The 20,872-nt window shown below is 41.9% G+C and overlaps 4 protein-coding genes across 5 annotated transcripts in view; all 4 read right to left on the bottom strand.

The window, feature by feature from the left end:
- Positions 1–1,033: 1,033 nt before the first annotated feature.
- On the bottom strand, positions 1,034–2,059 carry LOC124687848 (probable high-affinity nitrate transporter-activating protein 2.2). Its single transcript, XM_047221584.1, has 2 exons — positions 1,802–2,059; positions 1,034–1,693 (listed from the first exon to the last, which is right to left on the bottom strand). Exons 1-2 carry the CDS (start codon positions 1,938–1,940, stop codon positions 1,242–1,244), a joined length of 591 nt encoding a protein of 196 aa, XP_047077540.1. The 5' UTR covers positions 1,941–2,059; the 3' UTR covers positions 1,034–1,241.
- A 1,792-nt stretch (positions 2,060–3,851) lies between these two features.
- LOC124692731 (serine/threonine-protein kinase AFC2-like) lies at positions 3,852–6,973 on the bottom strand. Of its 2 annotated transcripts, XM_047226159.1 has the most exons (12): positions 6,863–6,973; positions 6,198–6,381; positions 6,050–6,076; positions 5,763–5,916; positions 5,599–5,647; positions 5,386–5,500; positions 5,122–5,213; positions 4,866–5,022; positions 4,712–4,776; positions 4,537–4,634; positions 4,340–4,442; positions 3,852–4,253 (listed from the first exon to the last, which is right to left on the bottom strand). In XM_047226159.1, exons 1-12 carry the CDS (start codon positions 6,956–6,958, stop codon positions 4,104–4,106), a joined length of 1,290 nt encoding a protein of 429 aa, XP_047082115.1. In that variant the 5' UTR covers positions 6,959–6,973; the 3' UTR covers positions 3,852–4,103. The 2 variants fall into 2 exon arrangements, with proteins under 2 accessions (XP_047082115.1, XP_047082116.1); XM_047226160.1 differs by lacking the exons at positions 5,386–5,500; positions 5,599–5,647; positions 6,050–6,076; positions 6,198–6,381; positions 6,863–6,973 and having other exon boundaries at positions 5,763–5,894.
- A 3,112-nt stretch (positions 6,974–10,085) lies between these two features.
- LOC124687847 (rhodanese-like domain-containing protein 11, chloroplastic) lies at positions 10,086–12,926 on the bottom strand. The gene is made up of 10 exons (XM_047221583.1): positions 12,795–12,926; positions 12,590–12,709; positions 12,280–12,387; positions 12,092–12,188; positions 11,718–11,757; positions 11,572–11,646; positions 11,045–11,132; positions 10,907–10,974; positions 10,531–10,603; positions 10,086–10,427 (listed from the first exon to the last, which is right to left on the bottom strand). The coding sequence occupies exons 1-10, from the start codon at positions 12,909–12,911 to the stop codon at positions 10,344–10,346; spliced, it is 870 nt and encodes a 289-aa protein (XP_047077539.1). The 5' UTR covers positions 12,912–12,926; the 3' UTR covers positions 10,086–10,343.
- A 319-nt stretch (positions 12,927–13,245) lies between these two features.
- The window catches only part of LOC124690398 (mRNA export factor GLE1-like), a 12,528-nt gene continuing 4,901 nt past the window's right edge, over positions 13,246–20,872 (bottom strand). The window contains exons 2-11 of the mRNA XM_047223787.1: positions 20,099–20,353; positions 19,658–19,826; positions 18,312–18,406; positions 18,033–18,103; positions 17,644–17,725; positions 15,867–15,962; positions 15,107–15,190; positions 14,506–14,634; positions 14,014–14,136; positions 13,246–13,925 (exon numbers count right to left, since the gene is read on the bottom strand). Of these exons, the coding sequence (XP_047079743.1) occupies positions 13,707–13,925; positions 14,014–14,136; positions 14,506–14,634; positions 15,107–15,190; positions 15,867–15,962; positions 17,644–17,725; positions 18,033–18,103; positions 18,312–18,406; positions 19,658–19,826; positions 20,099–20,353 (1,323 nt within the window). The 3' untranslated portion in view covers positions 13,246–13,706. The remainder of the gene's footprint in view (positions 13,926–14,013; positions 14,137–14,505; positions 14,635–15,106; positions 15,191–15,866; positions 15,963–17,643; positions 17,726–18,032; positions 18,104–18,311; positions 18,407–19,657; positions 19,827–20,098; positions 20,354–20,872) is intronic.

Here is a 20,872-nt window from a genome sequence, read left to right as displayed (position 1 = left end):
TGAGTAAAAGAAACTTCCATGATATTTGTGTTATGTTGGTGAGAAGTGTGGTCTCCAAGATAGCACGTTTGTTAGAGAGTGTTGCTATGTTCCAACAAGTTCTTGGACATGATATTAAACTGAGAATGTTGGGTGTCACTTACCAGTGGCCTTTAGAGACCATCAGTAGGAACTTCTTTAATGTGTTATCAGCCATCACATCTCTAAGTGGTGAGTTCATCACGCTTCCCGATTCTACTGTCAACCCTCCTGATGATTACACCAGTTCCTGAAGAATCTCCAGAGGTGCCTCAGAAAAGGCAACCTGTTGGGGAAGCTATCTTGTGCATGATGGAAGAAATGGGAACGTCTTTAGATGAAGCTTTGAAAACATTAGAGCCACTTCCTATGCCAAAGCTGACTCCTCCAATTGAATCCTTGATGCACTAAGGAATATATGTTTGGAGAATTATGGTTTGTTTAGATCTTATAGGAAGGTGATCATCAATGAGTGCTTGTTTGAAGCATTGATGGATCTCCCCGAGGAATTGAAGAAGCCATGCCTCTTGACATTGTCTTGATGGTTGTTTTAATGTGTTGTTGTTGTTAAAAAAAAAGTATTATCTACTTTCTTGTTTATGGAATGTCCACTTTGTGATGTGTGTGCGCTATCTGTTAGAGACACAATTATTATCTATGTTGTAATTACTGTCGGTACTTGAAAACGGCTTTCTGTCATGCATGTTATAGTTTCCTCCTTACTCCCATTATTTAATGTTTTTATGTGTGTAAAAATAATATATATATACATTCTAATATATAGTTATATACATGCTTTTTTACATGTACGCAAGTTTATATTGCCGAAACTCAACAGAACATCAAATTTCATGGTTTGTACATCTAAACAGAAATAAGATTGGTACACCCTTTAATGTTAACAGAAAATTTCAAGCACACTCAAATAATATTATTTGAATTGGCAGTTAATTCCTTTCCGTCTTGAATTTGAACTTTCCAGTTCAATTCAATTTCAGACTCAATTCACTGCAACGCATCATAACTGTTTTCCAGGTTTCAGCTGACTACACTGCTGTTTCTATAATTCGATAAATCTGTCGGTGGTACAACACTAACACTTACAGGAATCCTCAAAATAAAAATACCAACACACTCTCTTACATGTACATTACTGTTGCTTGTACGTTGCAAAGGACATGAAGATGTTGCCCACGGATGAACACCTTGGCACGGTTCCAATCTTAGTTGTTCTTCTTGCGTTTCTCGATGAAGAAGAAGAAGGCAAGCGAGGCGATGGAGAAGGTGGAGAAGACGCCGGCGGCGACCTTGATGGAGGTGGTAACGCCGGTGATGCTGATGACGTCGAAGGTGGCGCCGGGCAAGGTCTGGCCGTAGGCGACCTTTGCGCCGGAGGCGTCGAGAGCATAGGCGCGCACGAAGTAGGTGGCGGTGGGGATGTCGAGGGCGACGCGGTACTCGACCGTGCCGGTGGCGGCGTAGGCCTGCTCGGTGACCTTGAACTGGCAGGTCTTGTCCTTCTTGAGGTCGTCATGGGTCTTGCGCCACTCCCGCCCCTTCTGGCTCACCGGCGCGTAGCACAGGCTCACCTTCACCTTCTTGTACTCCGCGTCGGTGCCGGCCGTCGCGTTGAGGGACCACGTCACCGTGATCACGTCCTCGCCGCCGTGAAGAACTGGCCACGGATCAATCAAAGCTTATCACAATCTGGCACATGGCCATGTATGCCAATCCGTGACGTGTAGCAAACAGAGGAACATGCGGCGCAAGTTAGGAAGCATACCTTGGTTGGGAGTGGGGGAGGCGGTGACGGCGAGGGTTGGTTTCAGCTCCGAGAGCATCGCCGCGGCGCTCGCTGACTCCCAACACCCTGCGGCGAGGACCACCACCAGCAACGCCATGGCCATCCCTTGCCGAGCCATCGATCACTTCACTGCTTGCTGATCTTCTTCAAGCTTCTGTTACTGGAAGAAATAATTCTGCTCGCTGCTGCTGAAAGGAACGAGGCTGCTGTAATTTTGATGGGAATGATGGAGGACTAGGATGTATATGTAGGCACGTTAGGGGGCGTTGACCGTGGCGAGTAGCTTGCTTTCGTGTGGTCGAGGAGGCGCCCATCTGAAAGTCAAATCTCGCCTGATTTTTATTTTGGCCCTCTCCGACCGGAGCTGTAGTCTGCTCTAGAGGGGTTCCAAAGGTCCTGGGGAATGAGAAGCGGCGACTGCAGATTAAGCAGCTAACTACAGCAGTGCAAACAATGGTGGTTCAACCGAGCCGAACGTTGTCTGGTGAAACATTCTCGAAAGAATGGATGGAGCGATTGACATCGTCGGCCTAGAGTAGCCAGCTGAATGCGAAGTCCCAACGGGGATGCTGGAAATATAAGCAAGTTTTCGCATAAATTAACAAAGAAAAACTGTAGATAAAATATGACTAGAGGTAAAGGAAACAAACTAGACATATGCGGTCTAACGTATAGTGTGATATTATAAATTCTAGACAAGATACTAGAACTAGAAATTGCATCATGATCTCAACTAGAAGAAATAGGACCCTTACCCTCCGGTTGAGAAAAGCCACTCTTTAGCCACCAACAGCTTGCTTTATTTGTTTCGTGGGCCAGAAGAGGGGCTCTATTTGGTAGGTCACACCCAGGAATGATCTTAGAGAAAGTTCCATTTAAGACGAGAGTGTAGTACCACCTTGGTTCTATGAACCCCGGTAGAAGCAGGCAATACGGTGCCGCGGAAGAAAACTTGTTTGCGCTGCCGGTGTTGTCGCCCATGTCGTCGTAGAGGCTACTGATGCCGTAGAAGAAATCGTCATCAGGGAAGAACTCGTCTCATCCTATGATGAAGACAGTAATCACGCAGAGCGCTCCCCAAAAATCGTATCACCGCTCTCAAGATCACAAGAGGCGTGGTTTCGAAACCTACTGCCCCGAGTCGCGGTGCTAGCCGCAAGACGAGATGGGGAAGACCTTGATAACTTGTTCTGGTTCTTGTATGCTCAGCTAGAACTTCCAATGCACTAGTTTTTTTGCGGAGTATAGTTTGGGCTGCCCACTAATGTAGTGGCCGGGAGGAGAATTTTACCGGTCCGTTAAATTTGAGTGACGATTTTCCGCGGAAAACAAAAAAGAAGTGGCTATTTTACAGTTTCAACGAGTTCAGGGGATCTGCTAGAGAGCTCTTATCCGAGCCATGGTTTGCAAACGAAGCCTCGGTAATACTGCATCTGTTTCTCTATGTTGAGTTCTTTGTAAGAAATCTTTCGGGCCATTTCAGATGGTTTGGGGTTTGTTGGTAATACTGCATTGACATTGTGAAGCCTTTGTCACACACCAAAAAAAAAAGAGAAAACATGTGTCACGTGACTCTTAGCTACAGCCAAGGGTTACGAGAAGTTAATTTGCAAATATTTGTTTGACTTGGCTCCATCAGTGAAGACATAACATAAGCATTTGATTTATCGACAGGCATGTATTACGATGGCATGAGAGTGATAGGAGACAGAAGTGTAGATGAATAGACAACCGCACATATCAGAAATTGTCTAGTACTCATTTTACGGAAATAGTGGAATGATCTGATTTTCCATACTTTACACTGCTGTTGAACTTCTCTTGAAATTTGTGTTTTCCAAAACAGCTTTGTTTCCCTTTAGAGGATTCTAGTAACATATACTTTCATATGGAAATGGGTTCCTTCTCCTATCAGCTTATTTCTATCTTTAATATTTCAATTAAAATGTCGGATGTGTATTATCTCATTCTCCACTATCCACTTTCCATTCGGATGAAGCTGATGAAGGACAGTAAACTAGAACCAAAATACCGTCAGAAGTCACATCTCACTGCAATTTTTCATTAACACTTCAATTGGGTACAAAAACAGACAACATACATGTTTCAGAAGATTGAAACAACTTTAATCTTTTGACTACACTACATACACCTCGACAACTCGATTTATACATACAGATGCTTGCGCGGTACCACATGTGGAAGTCACATTTGGGACATCGCAAAAGCTTTATAGGAACAACGGACAAGTTAGGGACAAAGCTGTCAGCATTTCTACTAGTCACCTCCTTCGCTCACTCTTCTCCATTAAGAATGGATGCTTAAGCGCCTCTTGGGCTGTTAGGCGGCTTGCTGGATCATGCTTAAGCAGCCCTTGCAAAAGATCAATCAAGTCGCCAGCCGAATGGTCTACATTTTGCATCACCAAATTCTGCTTGCAAACAAGATCAATGATCACATCTGTAAGCCACAAATACTTACGGTCTATGCATTACAGCAACAGGGTATGGGAAGTACCTGAAGCCGGGGCAGCTTCATGACAGCTTTCATGCTCTCCCGTGAAGCACATCCTTCAGGCCAGTTTAAACGGCCCTTTCTGACGTATTTCTCAGCATGTCGACTACACATAAGGAACAAATAAGCAGATGTCACCAGGTAATCTTCACAAGCCTGACTGCTTACTACACTGAAATGGATCAAAGACAGCAACATACTCAGCCCTCTTAAGCATGTGGTAAGGCAACGGACTAAGCACCCTCTCCATCATAGCCAGATGCTCCAAATTCTCATGAGTTTGAAACAATGCCTCTCCCTGCAGTACCTCGGTAACTCAAAAGGCCATTGTTGTAATTGATTGGTGGAAAATGAATACAAGCCCCAATAACATACCGTGCACAGTTCTACCAGAATACAGCCAACACTCCAGATATCACATGGGTAACTCCATCCAAGTCCTGAACAGAACATCGCCCAGGGCAAATATAAGAACAAACACCAAATATCTGGCTGAAGGCGTAGGATTTGCATTGGACAAGAAAGATACCCAAGATAACTTCAGGGGCCCGATAATGCCTAGTGGAAACAACGTAGGTCTGGTCCTGTTGGTCATATGTCGTGCTTCCAAAATCAATCACCTTTATCTCACTGGACTTGGGCACACGTTTGTAATAGGATCCCTCCTTCGGGGAACGGGATGAAACCTATCAGTTCATATAAAAGAATTAGCTCATGTGCCCAAATAAAAAAAGATAGTAAAATATAAAACAGCAATATCAAATTAGTCAATGAACAACATATACTTTGTAATCAGGCACTTTAGTGTACTCCGCGGAAACAAGAAGAATGTTCTCAGGCTTTAAATCAGTGTGAATGAGGCGCAATTCATGCATAACTGCAACACACATTGCAGAGAAGATAAATATGTGAACAGCAAAAATCGTGTTAGATATTCCTAAAATATCATCAAGTACTCAAATGATAACGGTCATCAAAGGATGACACCCTAGGATTATCAAATGATCTACTAGTGCAGGTATAAGGGTGTAGTTGAAGTGTGCACACACATGCTAGACATTCCAACAGTTGTTTGGCAACCTCCCGAACTACGGCAATTGGGAATGCTCGGTAATTGTTTTTCCGGAGAAAATCATATAAGCTTGGTCCAAGCTTCTCACAGACCTGCTCACCATTCATTCAAATTCACCAACGTTTAAGCTCAACAGGGTTATCTCTTGTGGTTAGATCATAACTGCCATATAATCTAATGATGTACTTACAATACAGATATGGTTACGATAGTCAAACCAGTTCCGAATTTGAACACAACTGCAAAATAGACCAGCTTATATATACAAGCAACCTTATGAAAACAAAAAGGGCACAGAGAGAACATATAATATACATCATCATAGGAATTGTACAAGTGGAACTGAGGACTCACCTGGATCTGCTTTTTTCATATTTGCATATCTGCTCGAGCATGCCAATTTCTATCATTGCAGCATCCCTGTACTTCTTAATGCCTCTGATGATCTTAATTGCCACCATTTCCTTGCGTTCCCTATCCCAACATTCCAACACCTGACCAAAGGTACCTGTTGTATTGGCAGAAACACATCCAATCATGAGAACACCACCCTGTTGACCGTCATCCACAAAAACAGCGGGAAACGCCTCGAGAGTTCGCCCATATCAACAGAACTAAAATAGGCTTCTGTCCAAACTGACCTTCACCCATCTTTGCATTAATCCTGTCTGCAGACATGAAAAATAGTCCATCAGAAATTATAGAAAAAAAGTTGGAGAATGAGAAAGTTGAGAAAACACTCAAATCACAATCACAAAATAAGCAATTAAATTCTGATAAGGTAATTACAGCGAGGTGTGAGGTTGTCTCCCACAGCAAAAACATAGTGTCCATCCTTGTCATCTTCTCTGAGAGGAGGGGTCGCAAGACGAAGGAGCTCTTGCGCCTCCTGGGAGGAAACGATGCCGCCCGATGAGAGCCCCAACGTCACAGCAGTGAGCACATTCGAAACCTCTTGCCCGCAAAATTTTATCTGCACCAACAGGAAAGCACAAACATAAATATCACAGGATGAGTTACGTTCTGCAGAACATAATAACAGCATCTGAATTGGCGTTGAACAAGTTGAAACAACAAGACCCTCAACTAAACCTTCACGCATGTCGTGATCTGACAAGCCCTGCTAGAGCGAGCCCAGAGGGTCGTAATTAGCCATTAAGTAGGTAATATACACCGAATTAATTAATTAATTGAAATATGCCTTGCAAAAATATTAATCTTATACACGGCAAAATCAACGATAAATTCGCCGAATCCACGACCTAACTCAAAAAGGCACGGCAGGCGACTCGAATCTATCAGAAACAAGCATCTACCGCCAGAGATCTACACGGGAAGCCGCCTATCAAAACGATTGAAATCGACAACAGATCTACCACCAATCAACGAGAACTGGCTTCTACCGTACAGATCTGCAAATTATAGGTCAAATCGCGTCCGGATCGGCGGTATACCTGGGCGATCTCGGGGCCGACGTCCCAGCCAAGGCGCTGGCGCTTGCGCGGGCGGCGGTCTAGCGGCGCGTGCGGCATCTCGGCGAGGCACTCCATCGCTAGATCGGCCTCGAAACGAAGGCAGCGGCAGCGGCTGCGGCGGGGGCGATTGGTTTGGTCTCTTCTGGGTGCGCAGAGAGGAACGAACGAGCGAGCGATTCCGTGCGGCCGTAACCCTAGCCTCCCGCAGTTTATGGGGCGAGAGGGGAACGAGATTAGGTGGTTGCGGTGACGGAGGCGGTGCGTTACTGCAACCCGCTCCAGCCCGTGCCACTGACAGGTCCGGGCCCGGCTGGGCTTCGGAGCCGTGCGGGCCCGCGCGTCAGCGACGGGGTAGAGGAGGCGTCGGTAGGAGTTTCGATGGCTGTCGGAGACGCGTCCCTCGCTCGGATCGTGGACCGCTCGTTCCTCCGTTTCGCGCTGTGCCTTTGTTTGTTTTGGCGAACGGATTCCTGCACGCAGTTTCCTTACCAGCTTATCCAGCCAGACCCAATGACTTGTGGGACCAGCACTAGGTTGTTCCGCATGTCAGTGGCATATTGTCAAATCGAAGGCCAAAACCATGGGCTTGCACGCTCGCGACCATTCGAGTGAACCGGTTGGGAAAACGCTATGACATGTGGGTCGTCATTCTCTATGTCCCACCACTCAGTTACTGGCGGGCAGGATGCATTACGTAGAATTGGGAAGCGGAACCGTGGTTTGGCCTCTTAACCCTAGTTAAGTTATCACAAACGAATATTCGGCACCTGATGCCATCCAAAGAGATAGTATCGGATTCTCCCGTTAGCCATGATGCTACTAGTATCATGCATATTCGTCCCACATAAATGCTAATGCGGCAGCTAATTAAGGAGGATAGAGAAGATTACTCTCTCACACACAGAGTTTATTAGGCATGCGCGTGCCCTAGGTTGTAAATTTGATCAAGTTAGCATTAATTATATGTTATAAAAATTATATTATTAGAAAGTTTAGATGTTCTATTTTCTAATGATATATTTTACATTATATAATTTAAATTATGTAGGTTAAATTAGCGACCTAGGGATACATGGAAGATTAGTAGTAAACTGAGAAGAAAGGAGTAGAGTAACATAGGTAGATACCATATCATAACGCAAACAACGAGAAAAGTTAATGGTAAAAAAATCTTGTACACAAATTTGCATTGAGATTCTAAAAAATAATAAATATAAGAAGACTATGATACTACTCCATGATACTACCCACTATAGAGATAGTATCATGTACTATGTACTAGTATCATATGCATGATACTTACCACTATAACCAGCCTAATAGAAAAACCAACAAGGAGGCGGACATGGTTAGTGGGGGGGCTGACTTTATCGTTTTTCCTCTTTTTGCGGGTCGACTTTATCACACAATCTTTGTCAAATTTGTCTAACCTTTAAGGTTTCCTAAGTAATTGATAGCCCCACTTTGGCTTGGTTAAGAGACTTTTGCGCACATTTTCCTTTTTGCATGGCATGGATTTTATCACAAAAAAGATACATGTATAACTTGAGGACAAACATGCCTAATTTCAGGTGGGACAGCATAACAAAATGTGGTTCTAATCAAACGACCCATTTAATCTACAAGTAAAATCTCAAAATATGCGCGATGCAAATTAAGAATACTAACATTTTAAATAAAACTTAGAGTAAATTCCAGTTTTTACCCTGTTGTTTGAGTTTTGTGACACATGTTACCCCATTTAACATTATTTCATCCCCATTACCCCATTTAGTAAATTTGATTCCATTTTTTACCCCTTATAAAAAGTGGAGAGAAATCTGCTAGGTGGGATTGGCGTACAAATGGAGTACTTCTTATTTTGTGTTTCTTGCTATGTATCAAAATTATGATGTGACACGTGATATAACATATGGAAAAGCAGAGACACGATATTATGTGAAGGAATCTAGTTCAACTCAGACATATGCAGACATATGCAAACTGACACATAGATACATAGTTGATATCGTGATTATTTGCCACAACATGAAGGTTATGAACATATTGTTGGGTTCAAGTTTTTCTAAGTGCAGGAACCAACTCAAGAAAATGTGCCAATTGGAACGCACATTTGCAAAATCTTAGGAAATCTGGCAAAGGTTTCGTTAAATGGGGTAATACGGATGAATAATTGTTAAATGGGATAATTAGTGTCAAAAATATTGTTTGTGGGTAAAAATTGGAATTTACTCTAAAACTTAAAAAAATCCAATGTATCTTGCCGCATTGATAGAAAAGAAAATTATGTACAAGCCGTATAGAGTCCACACATGTAATTACAACCAATGTTGAAGAAATCGCTTATCGGGGTTAACTCGGTCGGCTGACGATTAGCGATTAATAGGCAAATTGGCCGATTAATCGGAAGATAAATGAGTTAATCGAGTGATAAATGAGTTTATCGGCTAATCGATGACCACTGAATAGGGATTAATCGGGCGATTAATCGTTGAATCGGACGATTTTTTGAACAGTGATTACAACACTAGACCACTAAGTGTTAGACATTACTACAAAAAAACACCGCAAAAACCCGTGACTTCATTTTCACCAACATCGAGGCATCAACCCTAATTATGTAGAGCGGGCTAGAAATGTTGGGCTATGCGTTTTCGAATGTGGATGTGTTATGTTGCTCCACAACCACCAAATCACCACCATGATCGTCGAAGGGGTCTCGTTCCTCATTGCGACATAGGCGTAGTGGATGACCTCTTGTCATCCACAAAGTTTTACCCAGTCGATCGAATCCACGATAGCACCTCATGTCACAAGATGTGCAAGCAGGGGCTGCAGGTGAGGAGATTGTCCATGGTTGCCTTTGATTGGTCATCGCAGAGCACACATTTTGGGGCATGCTTGAACCCATGCCTCGTGAGCCTCCGCGGCCCTACAATCACCCCGAGATGCAAGCCAAATGAAGACTTGCAATAGAGCATAAGTTTTCTAGTTCAGCTTCAAAAAGTGTAGCAAGTCGCCGAAGATTACCAGTCAGACGTCCAACGACACAACATGACAATCAGCCAATTCTAGAGCCACACCTTGCAAACCACCTGCCCCACTTGGATGTATTGCCAGTTTGCCACATTGTTGCCCCTCACAAACGTTATTAAATTTCATGACCTATTTGATGCTCAAGATTTCATATGAGATTTTGAGATTCGCAAACTCCACCAAATTTCATACTCCTCAGAGTAACCTGTGTGGCCAGAATTTGTGTAACTCCTAGATACCAAATAAGGCTCTACATTCATGACTAGATACATCTATAAGCATGAAAAACACTCAGTCTCTGTGATTACAGGCCTGGAACAGCTGCCATTGTGTCCTTTTTGCAGTTGCTTGGTGTCTCTCAAGACAAGCCACCCATGTTAGCTTGAACACCACAACATTTTCCTTTAGCGAAAAAACCGATCTGTTAACGAGACTGCAATTGCTGAAGCAGAGGGCCAATACTTTGTGCACCGACGAATAAAGCATCTGCTAGCACGATTGCTCCAACCTGTAGTTCCAACAAGAAGAATCTATTTAAAACCTATCTTTGGCCGAAAACGATATCAATGTGTGTGTGTGTGTCAGTGTGTGTATTTTTCAGATTGAATTACCAATCGGCCCGTGAAGAGCAGCCGATAGCTCCATCCTTCCTTTGCAGCCTGTGCACGTTGCTGATCCGTCCAGCTGAAATGATGTTGTCAAAGTAAGATTTCGGACCAGTTCCCTGATGGGTGCCATTTAACTATTGGAGGGCAATGTTAAATGTTTTTGTGGAATGCTGAAAAATATCTGCATTCATCTCAGAATTATGGAACCCAATACCATGCTTATATCCATGTGTAATGTAATATTTTTTGTGTAATGTAATATGATAGCTGATGATTTAGGTTGGTGGCAAGCTCATAGCTCGGTACCATTTTGGTCATAAAAATAACACAATCACACTGACACTATCATAGGTGAAATAGTTGAGGTCGTGGAACTTACCCAAAAAACTCAGAAACGCCACCAATACCAGCAAGCTTGAAAGGCTGGGAACCTTCCCGCTCGAAATCCTAAAAAGGGACATGGACTTAATATAACTCCGAAGCAACAGCTACAGCGATGCGATGAGTCATATCCTACCTCCTCTTCAGCAGCTTCTAGCCCTCCTTGAACCCAGAATAAATTTTCAAAACCAGCATTGTAAAGTTGCTCGGAAGCAGCAATTGATCTGACAAATTTTGGGGAAATCACAAGAGTCAATGAAAAATGTCAGAAGAATCTCTCACTAATTCTAGGCCAGATCTTGATCGCAATGGACGCTACAATATGTAGCAGTAGCACCAATAGAATAAATTATTGGAACTGAAAGCACTGGCTTGCTCAAATAGCATCTTGTGAGTATAAGCAGCATGATATCAAGGCAACAAGCTAAGTTTAAGATTGGTATAAGCTGATGCCCAGGAAAATGGTAGACAACTTTCTTGTTGCATGGTGAGTTCTAAGACAGAAACCAAAAGATAATACTACTTCATAAAGGACAACATACAAATAAATGTAACTTCTCCAAAGGCAAGCCAGGTGAGAAAACATGTACATATGTGCTATCAGTGTGTCATGCATTACAGTCAAGCATCAGTAACTCAGTAAGTGAGCTAACAAGTAATTACCTCAGTCCCTTCTGGCACACTAGGATAATATCTGTATCTTTTGGGAACTTCTCCTGAACCTGTTGTACGAAGTTCCTAGAAATTTGATCTAAAATTCAGCGAATGGTTCCGAAATACAAACCACAAGTTTAACTTAAGTTGCATACTTATTGAATGACATTGTTGAGCTGCCACTCCACCAGCCACCTGTGCAAGATGGATGAGATCATGAGAGTTCATTCACACCTGAAGTCTCAGTTAAAAACGATGGTAATCTAAGAATTAAAAGATCACAAAAAAAGTGCATCCATGTTGAAATAAAAGACATGTTCTACATCTAGTAGTTGTGTTTGATGCACCATTAGCTTAGTCTCCAGTCCGGATTCTCTACACATAAAATAAATTCCATGTTGTATCTCATATGCCAACTAATATGATGAAACAACTATAGCCCAAAAACATCTACAAGACAGCCCGACCAACAGTCAGTGCCACAACAGAATTTGGCTGCAGATGGTAAACTGAAGTTTGTTTGGCATACCCATCACAAAGCTGAATGCTTTCTTGCTGAGGCCATTCACATCAGACGACGTATCCACATCGAATACAGGAATCCAGGTAGAGCCTTTCACCCAGGCCTGCGATATGATCAAAGGGCAGAAAAGATATGACCATGACCATCCACAGTTCCCTAACACTAAGGGTAGCTTTTGTTGAAGAAAGACGAACCTTTTGGCGCTCATTTGAGGGCCTAACATCCAGAAGGACCTTGTCTGTCAGCTTGAACGTGTAGCCAGCTTCCCTCGGTGTAAGGGTCTTGATTTTCTGCTCCCTGATCTTCAGGCAGAGAATTCCAGAGCCATACAAAAATAACAGCAGTCGAGCATTCAGAAATTCATCACGCAGATTATGGATGCCGAATCCAAACAACAGAACTTGAGCTAAAAATATCACTGTTGTTCCGAGATAACTGTAGATTTAGAGGATGTTTGGCCAGGAAGCCACAAGAGAGGGAGTAAGAGAGGTGAAGAGAGCTCACCAGCGTCTCCCACCGCCTCCTGGCGGCGGCCATCTCCTTGGCCTGCCTCGTCTCCTCCTCCTCCCCGCCCCCCTGCCCGCCTCCCACTGCCGCCCCCATCCTCACCACCCCGCTCCACCTCTGCACAGCACAACCACCAGCAGTTCAGGGCAATAAGAGCAGCACAGGGAATTGGGGAGTGACCAAGCGAAAAATATCCACGCACCTTTGAAGGGAGCAGGCGAGGACACAAGTGACGGGAACGGGAGGAAGAATGTGCCGCGGCGGCCGGGGAGGATGCGCCGGCGACGCGGCCTGCGAGGCTGAGAGGTGGCGCTGCCATTTTCTTGCTCTCCTCCTTTCAGACAGACTCGCAGGCAGGAGGTTTTAGGCTTTTTTAGCCGTACCTTTATCCGCATCTCCAACTCGGCTCTGCAATTGGCTAAGGGAGTGGGCAACTGCAGACATTGTGGGGACTAGGGAACTGGACTGATGATGCTCAGGCCTGAAACAGACGCATGCACTCAAGTCTGAAACAAGCTTGAGAGCCGCACTCAACATCCTGGCTGCTTCTGCTACTACTACTAACAAGAATCCATAAGCAATACAAGACATTTGTAAAGTGTTTGATGTTAGCTTTATATCCAAAGTTTGACAAATCTCAGACAACTTTCGTGGGAACGGAGGGAATACAAACAATAATTTGTTCAACGCAGCTGAATTAAATTCAGATTTTTTTTCGCAAAAAAAGGAATTACATTCGGAATGACGTTGACTTCAAACTGAGGGAACATTTGCCCTCACGGTACACACATGCAATACAACAAATGGCATGACCTTCCACTTATCCTAATTCATGTTCAAGATCACATGTGCCACATAAAATATAAGAAACCCGTGATATCAAAAATTATCTTTCAAGATCATACATGAAGGCTATCTAAAACAGTCTTCATCTTCAAGACGGTCCTGGGCTTCTCCATAGTTATAACCGTGCAGCACACTCCCTCGACGGAATACTACTGCCTCTCTGAGCACATGGCGAACCAGTTAGAAACTGCTGCTGCTAATCATGAACGACCAAGTGGCCAGCCCATATACCATAGCTGATAGCTCCATGCCGATCCAGTGTTGATCTTCACATGTACCCTTTTGATAGCAGCTGCTGGGCAAGGTACTGCCCTTCTGGCTCCTCTAGATATTTTTTGTCATCCAGATAATTTTGTAGATTACTGATAGCCTCTGCCTGAACTTTCGAGCCTTGTTCTTTCAAAGCTGGCATGAACTGCCGTGATATGACATCCAGAATTTTCATGAATTGGGATCCATATTTCTTGTGAAGCGCAAACCCAGCCGTCTAAAAAGAGCAGAATCCTGGTTAGGTAATGTGTGCATCAACAGACAGTCAAACACAAAAGCACAAAAGTCCTGGTGCAGATTTCTACCTTGAGGAAAGCATGAAGGGCACAAGCAGTGGCTGTGATGGCTGGGAGAGAATTGAGGAACATTGCAAGCCATTTCCATCCCTCAGCTAAGCCATGTGGATGCCGCACACCCTTGATTTCTGTCTGCAGACAAAGTTATGCGGTCATATTTCTCTTCTATTGCAAAACAAGTTTGATAATGTGATTATCATAAAACATGGTATGCAATAACTCCTTCCAATCCATAATAAGTGTCAGGGGCCCCAACAATTATTATGGATCTGAGGGAGTAACTCACCACGTGCATTGCACACACCATGGCAAACCATAATTTGTATTTTACATTACGTGCATTACTGTGCTGGAATTTAAACTAATGGGCTGCTTAACAGGAAAACGGTCAATTAATAGGGAGAAGGCAGAACATTGAATACACATCTACCACCAACGACTAATTAGACTTAATTGCTGTTTTTAGAAAACTGGTGATATCTAGACAAGGACTGTACACACCTGAATCATGGCAGCATAAAGCTTGACGTATGCAGCAACATTTACCAAATATGCCTCAGTGCTCTGAAGTTTTCCATCTTCCTCCTGGTAGCCAATAAGCCTAAAGTAATCTGTGTTCCGTGCTTGTGCCTAAACAAGTACATATCATGAGATAATCCAAATGCATTAGACAAAACTAATATAAGAATAGTACATATTTACGAACCATAAAACCAGGTGCATTCACAGTTGAAAAAAAATTGTTTGGCTTTAAAGGGGAAGAAACCCAAAGCGCTGTGATTTTAATAGAAGTGACTGTGTATACGACACCAAATTGTGAGGGCGGAGACTCAAACCTGGGCGGGCGGGGATGCATCAGCCCATCCCAACCACCAGGCTATGTCCGTTCCAAAATGTAAGCCTTTTTAGAAAGCTAAATTAGCTGTTTTAATCGGCCTTTTGAGAAAGCTAAAGGCTGACATTTTGGAACGGGGGAAATATCTTTTACTCACATAGTCCAAGATATGGCAACACCAAAACATAAACAATTTCAGATTTCGCTACCCCAAATAAGATAAGAAAGCGCAACAATGCTGAAAAGTTCAGTGACATGCAGACTTACATTCAAAGCATGCAGATGCTTGGGAACTGTGTACATGCAAACTTTGTGGAACTCGGCTAGGAGATAATCCATTGCATCTGGTACCTGTGCATACACATGTGTCACATGACAAAACAATGGACTGTATTTTCTTTGTACTTGTTATCAAACTGCGTTGGAAGATGAGTTAAGCGCGGGATATGTAAATGATTGATTATCATCATACTAGCGCCACAGTGAAGACTGCAAGCGTCCGAAGCCATAGGAAAGGGCGCATCTTCATAGCAACATGAGGGTGCAAAATTGCTTTTCAGACAGACAAATGACAGCATATATCCTGACAGAACATCTACAGTGGCCATGTGTTTATCAACACCAAGTGGCACTTCTATATCTGAGCTGCTCAAAGTGACCTTTTAAACTCGGCATTAAATTACATAGAAATTTATTGTTGTCAGACTTTAGTTCAACACAAGCTGATATGTCATGTAAGCAAAGTATATTTCCACCAGAGACTATTTTGAGTATCACACACATAAGTCCTGGTAACCAAGAATGCAACATACACACTTCTGCCTTCCAGGGTGTCAAAGATATGTTATATGCACCTGACTTGCAAGAAAGAACTATGTTACCAGAAAGTAACAGAATTCTCGGCTTTGTTCAAATATACAGCACTGTTAGCACTGAATTAACACAAACTAAATAGCAAATTCTAGGCATCAATTCACTCAGTAATGACTAATCGGCATTACTCTGCAGAACAAATAAAAAAAGATACCTGGTTAGTGACTAGCAGCATGACATATCCACACGCAAAGGCCAAATTTCCAAAGGTTTTGTCCTTTGGATTTCGACTCTTCACTATTGAAATCATCTGCAAAAAAAACAGGTAAATTATTGATGTGTACAATATTATGTAGAAGCTCAGTATGTCAGAAAATGAACCAACACATAGGAATCTAAACTCTAGTATAGAAATAGACCAAAAAATTTCAAATCAAGAACAGGGAACCCTTAAGATCATATTACCAATTAGTAGTAAAATACCTTGTAAAGTAACTGAATGTTATCATCCACACTTTCTCTGTTACTTGTATAACTGTGTAGGCTCATAAAATCACACTACTGAAAAAGGCTATCTTTTTACAATGTGTACCATAAGCAATACAATAGAGCATGTTAATATCAAGCGAAACATTAGAATGTACATAATCTGAGTTGATGGGATTCATCTCGATTCATAACTCCATGTTCCCTAAAAAAAACCTTCACGGTTGTGGTCTAGAATATACAACATTGTAAATGGAAGTGAAATGAAAATTGCAGACAATTTCATCAGTATTTAAGGGGCACTGGCTATAAGAATTTTGTGATGATGTTATGAGCATTAGATCATCAACATAACTAGGGAAAGACTAGTTTACTAAATCAATTGCTAGATCATAGATGGGTATGCTAAACGCCCCCACTATATAGGGAAGCTTATTTAGTCCTCAAGGAACCTAATCCAACGGATACTAATCTGTAACCCTAATCTGGCCTATATCTTTCCTATAAAAGTAACCTCACCATGCACATAACTTATGCAGTTAACACCGTGATGCAAAGAAGAAGAAAATGCATATGCCATTTCAGGACTTGGAAACTTAAGAATTTATCCCTGAGTCTGCCTAGAAATACCCTTCCCCAGCACTGGGTACGCCCTTTTTTATTATTATTAAGAAGTTAGTTACGTCAAAACGGAATGATGAATGTTGACACCTATAAAGCAGGTGGTTTCTGCCTCGAAGATTTGTTCACTTTCTTGTGCATTTTTTTCTTGAGATGTTCCATATTCAAATGATTGAAGGAAGGTACTAATACACACATTTTATTTGGAAATGCAATTAGAGAGTTTTTAGATGCTCAATCAGAATAATAGCCTACAAACCCTGTACTGATCAGTCCAGCACCAGTCAGCAACAACGTTTCTCCAAACGCTGCATAGCAAATAGCATGGTAGTAGTATAGGAGGGTTCTGAATACAACAGGTGATGTGCCGCTGTATCTTCCCTAAGACATATTTATCTGTCTAAAAATGTGTACATGTGCATATTATATTTGCTAATGTTCCACCCAGGAGATATAGTTACATCGTTAAGGACTAAAATGAATGGCAGTTTCAATTTAATACATGTGTGCCTAAGTGTGTTCAGAACAAAAAATAGCAGCTACCAGAAAACACATCATCTAGACTGTAATACGAAGACTATGTAAATACAACAAATCAATTAGTAATACCATGTTTCTCCCAAGACAAAAGGTGCCACCATCATGGCACCAGCAAAAGTACATATTGCGCAAACAAGAAAACCAGGATTTGCTAATGATTAACATTTCACAAAGCAAGTGTTTAAGCTCTCACTGTGTGTAACTCTACCCGTACATACATAGAACTAATCCAGCCAATTGCCATGCACGCATGATCATGCTGTAAGGCCTTAGACTAGTTTGATGTACCGGGCATAGATCATGAAATTCTTCTAAAAATGAGGTTACAGAAATAAAGTAGCTACCTTGTCTGCGAATAAACGACAAGCAATTGGGCGAGGGCATTCTTGTCCATCTAAAGCTTTAATAAGTTCACTAGCCCTGGCTCTACAAGGAACAATTAAGTAAGGATTCAAGTTAAATAAGAGCTCAGATGAAATATTGAACTGAACAGCAATTGGTATGAACAAAAGGTAACTAACTAGTATTTGTATTTATCATGCACATCCAATCGAGAAAAAAGAGGATAAGTTAACAATAAATTAGAAATAATAGCCTTGCAGTCTGCTGGTAAAACTGACAGCAACAGATACTTAAAAGCATGCGTCCATAACTTGAGTAATCGAATGCTGCAAGCTACTGGACCATGCCAGATAAACATTAACTTATAGTTAATGTCATGGTAATTACTCACTTGACACTGTCTGTAGTAGGCATAAGTTTACTAATAGACTTTCCAATTTGTCGGTCATATCGGCTGTAATCCTGCACAATATAACATGGTATTAGTCAAATACAGATATACAGGTAAGCAGTATGCTACATATAGGTTAAGGGCGGCTAACATATAGCAGTACAATGGAAGCTGGGAAAGGGTCAACATATCAGAATTGTTAAATCAACCAGTTGCAGGCTTGCAGCAAGTTGTTCCAAATTGCAACTGAAGACATTTATCCTTCAAAGAAAATAATACCTTGCTGAGGTAAATGTTTGATGGCACTTGGTCATGTAATGCACGCCCCCGCGATTCCGCTTTTAATGCAGAACTATTGGCATAGACTTTGATCCCTGGTATAAATATGACAATTAATTCATTAACAGTAATCCTCATAAATCAAGATACAACAGATAAACTTATTTTTTCCTCGTACGAGGGAAAACACTTGGCCCCCCTTTTCTATTAAGAATGGGGCCATAGCAATGTAGTTGAGAACCAACGACTAGGATAGGTAGCAATACTTGATAAGTTATTGTTGAGTTGTGAATGCATGAAGTTGCAGATACTAGAGTTTTATTTACATTATATTAATGGTTGTGTGCTTAAAGTGCACAATATGTGTTTCATGAAAGAACTACAATATCCTTAGCATGACTCCTAGAATCCAGCACACAGAATTTTAATAAGAGTAAATAAAGACCTCAGTGCAACAACTTGGCTTGTGGGAGCACTTTAGTCCAACATCTCAGAAAACGCTCCTTCAGAACATTGAACTTGGCTTGCAGGAGAACATAAGGTCCAAACTCCAAACGACACAACAGCGGCGTATAGCGCCGACCTGGCTCGTGGGATTAAAGTTGCACACGCGCGCATGACCGCTCCGCTAGCCTGACTCCTTAAACCTCCCAGACTCTCCTCCAAATCCCTAATTTTCTAGAGTCAGCTCCAAAATCCCTAGTCTCGCTCGCACACCTTTCATGTGAGATGGCCACATCGGCAGTAATACAGCGCAATGGCATCGCTTGGACCATAAGTGCTCCTGCAATTCAAGGATACTGAACAAGCATTTCGCATGATGTTGGACGAAAGTGCCACAAGCCAAGTTGCTGTACTGCGGGCGTATTTACTCAAATTTTCATATTACAAGATTCCACAGTGACAATTTCGTAAATTCTGAACAATAATAAGAAATAACTTGTCCAAAAATGTTTATCTCTTTTTTTTAAACCAAAAAAATAAACTGTATCTCCAGCCAGGTTGATTCGCACCCTATATCCCCTTTATGGAATATTTGGAAACGAACACATGGATGCTGAACAGTACATGTACACTTCAAAAATCTGGTTCAAAGTATGACTCCCTGCACCATACACACAAAAAATTGCGTTGATAGCATACTATTAACTACTCGGCCTTGTACTAGTTTGCTATTCTTGTACCAGATTTTGCAAGTCTACATGCTATGTCTTGAACTCTTGATGAACATCCATGAATTATTTTGAACTTATTCCACAGCTTCTTGAAATGGGGGAAGAGGATAGAAATTGTTGTGTGCGAATTGACTCTGTTTTAGAAATCAGTTCTACAGAAGTGAGACGCACCTGGTAATTCTGATTTGATTTCAATACTGTTCTGAGAATTTTGGCCAGATGTGGAAACTACTTCTGCCCTCGATTTAGCAGCTTCCTTTTCTGCAGCTTCCTTTTTAGCAGCCTCATATGCTGCTTTTTGTGCTTCAGCTGCTAATTTTGCAGCTGCCTTCTGCCTGGCCTGCATCATCGTTCATGAAGTTTCAGGTTAACCACGCAGGCATTTAACTGACTAGCATTAAAGCGAAGAAATGTTTTCCTGAAATAACACTTGGTAGTGAACACCTGAGGAAAAAGCAGAATGACGTGACTGGAGGAAAAGTTAACAGAAAATTAGATGGAACAAACAAACCCACTCCGCACCAAATTTTACAGAAACGGGCTAAGGACCAAAATTAACAAACCATGTGTACAAGAAGAGACCTACTTAATAACAAATCTGAGCAAACAAACCTCTGCTTCTTGCCGGGTCCTTTCCTGCTTTATTTTTTCATCCTTCATTGATTGCTCCCGTCTTTTAGCTTCTTCAACAGCTGCATCATCTTTTATTCTCCGTTCCAATATCTGGGATTTCTGTTCATGATCACTTTGGACCATAGACAAGTGTTTATCCAGTACTTCTGCACTGCAAGAAGCAAGGGCATAATATGATACTGAGTCAAACAAACGATTATTATAGATTAGAAGTGTTACAAAGTTGTCCAACATCTATCAGGCGAGTCTGTGACTCACTAAGAAAGACAATCTATCTACAAACCCTACCAAGCAACGTTTCTGGGAAAAAGAATAGAACTCTGAAGAATGAACTGGAATGTTGGGCTTTTTAAAGTATAATTGTCAGATGTTGTAACAACAATGAAGAAATCTACAGAATTGATAGTTTAACAGAACATAATCCTAAAACAAGCAGGCGAATGTCATTCTCAAGAAGAAAAGAAGACACTTGTTACAAAAGATATAAAGGCCCAAATAGAAGAACCATTAGGATGCAAGATGGATATGTTACCAAAGAGAACAGATTAGATAACCAAACATTGTAAACCTTAGGTCTTGTACTCTCATCATTTGAACAAACTCCACACTACAAGCATACTACCATAGAGTATATTTAATTACTTATATATTATGCATGGCACAGGTCAGCCAGTTGTAAGCAAGAAAGGCAAAAACGTTGAAACCTAAAACTTAGAAAGAATCTCCTTGCTCGCATAAGTAGCATGTTTAAAC

The sequence above is a fragment of the Lolium rigidum genome, chromosome 2, assembly GCF_022539505.1.
Source record: "Lolium rigidum isolate FL_2022 chromosome 2, APGP_CSIRO_Lrig_0.1, whole genome shotgun sequence".
NCBI classification, from domain to species: Eukaryota; Viridiplantae; Streptophyta; class Magnoliopsida; order Poales; family Poaceae; genus Lolium; species Lolium rigidum.
This window is presented reverse-complemented; position numbering and strand designations above follow the sequence as displayed.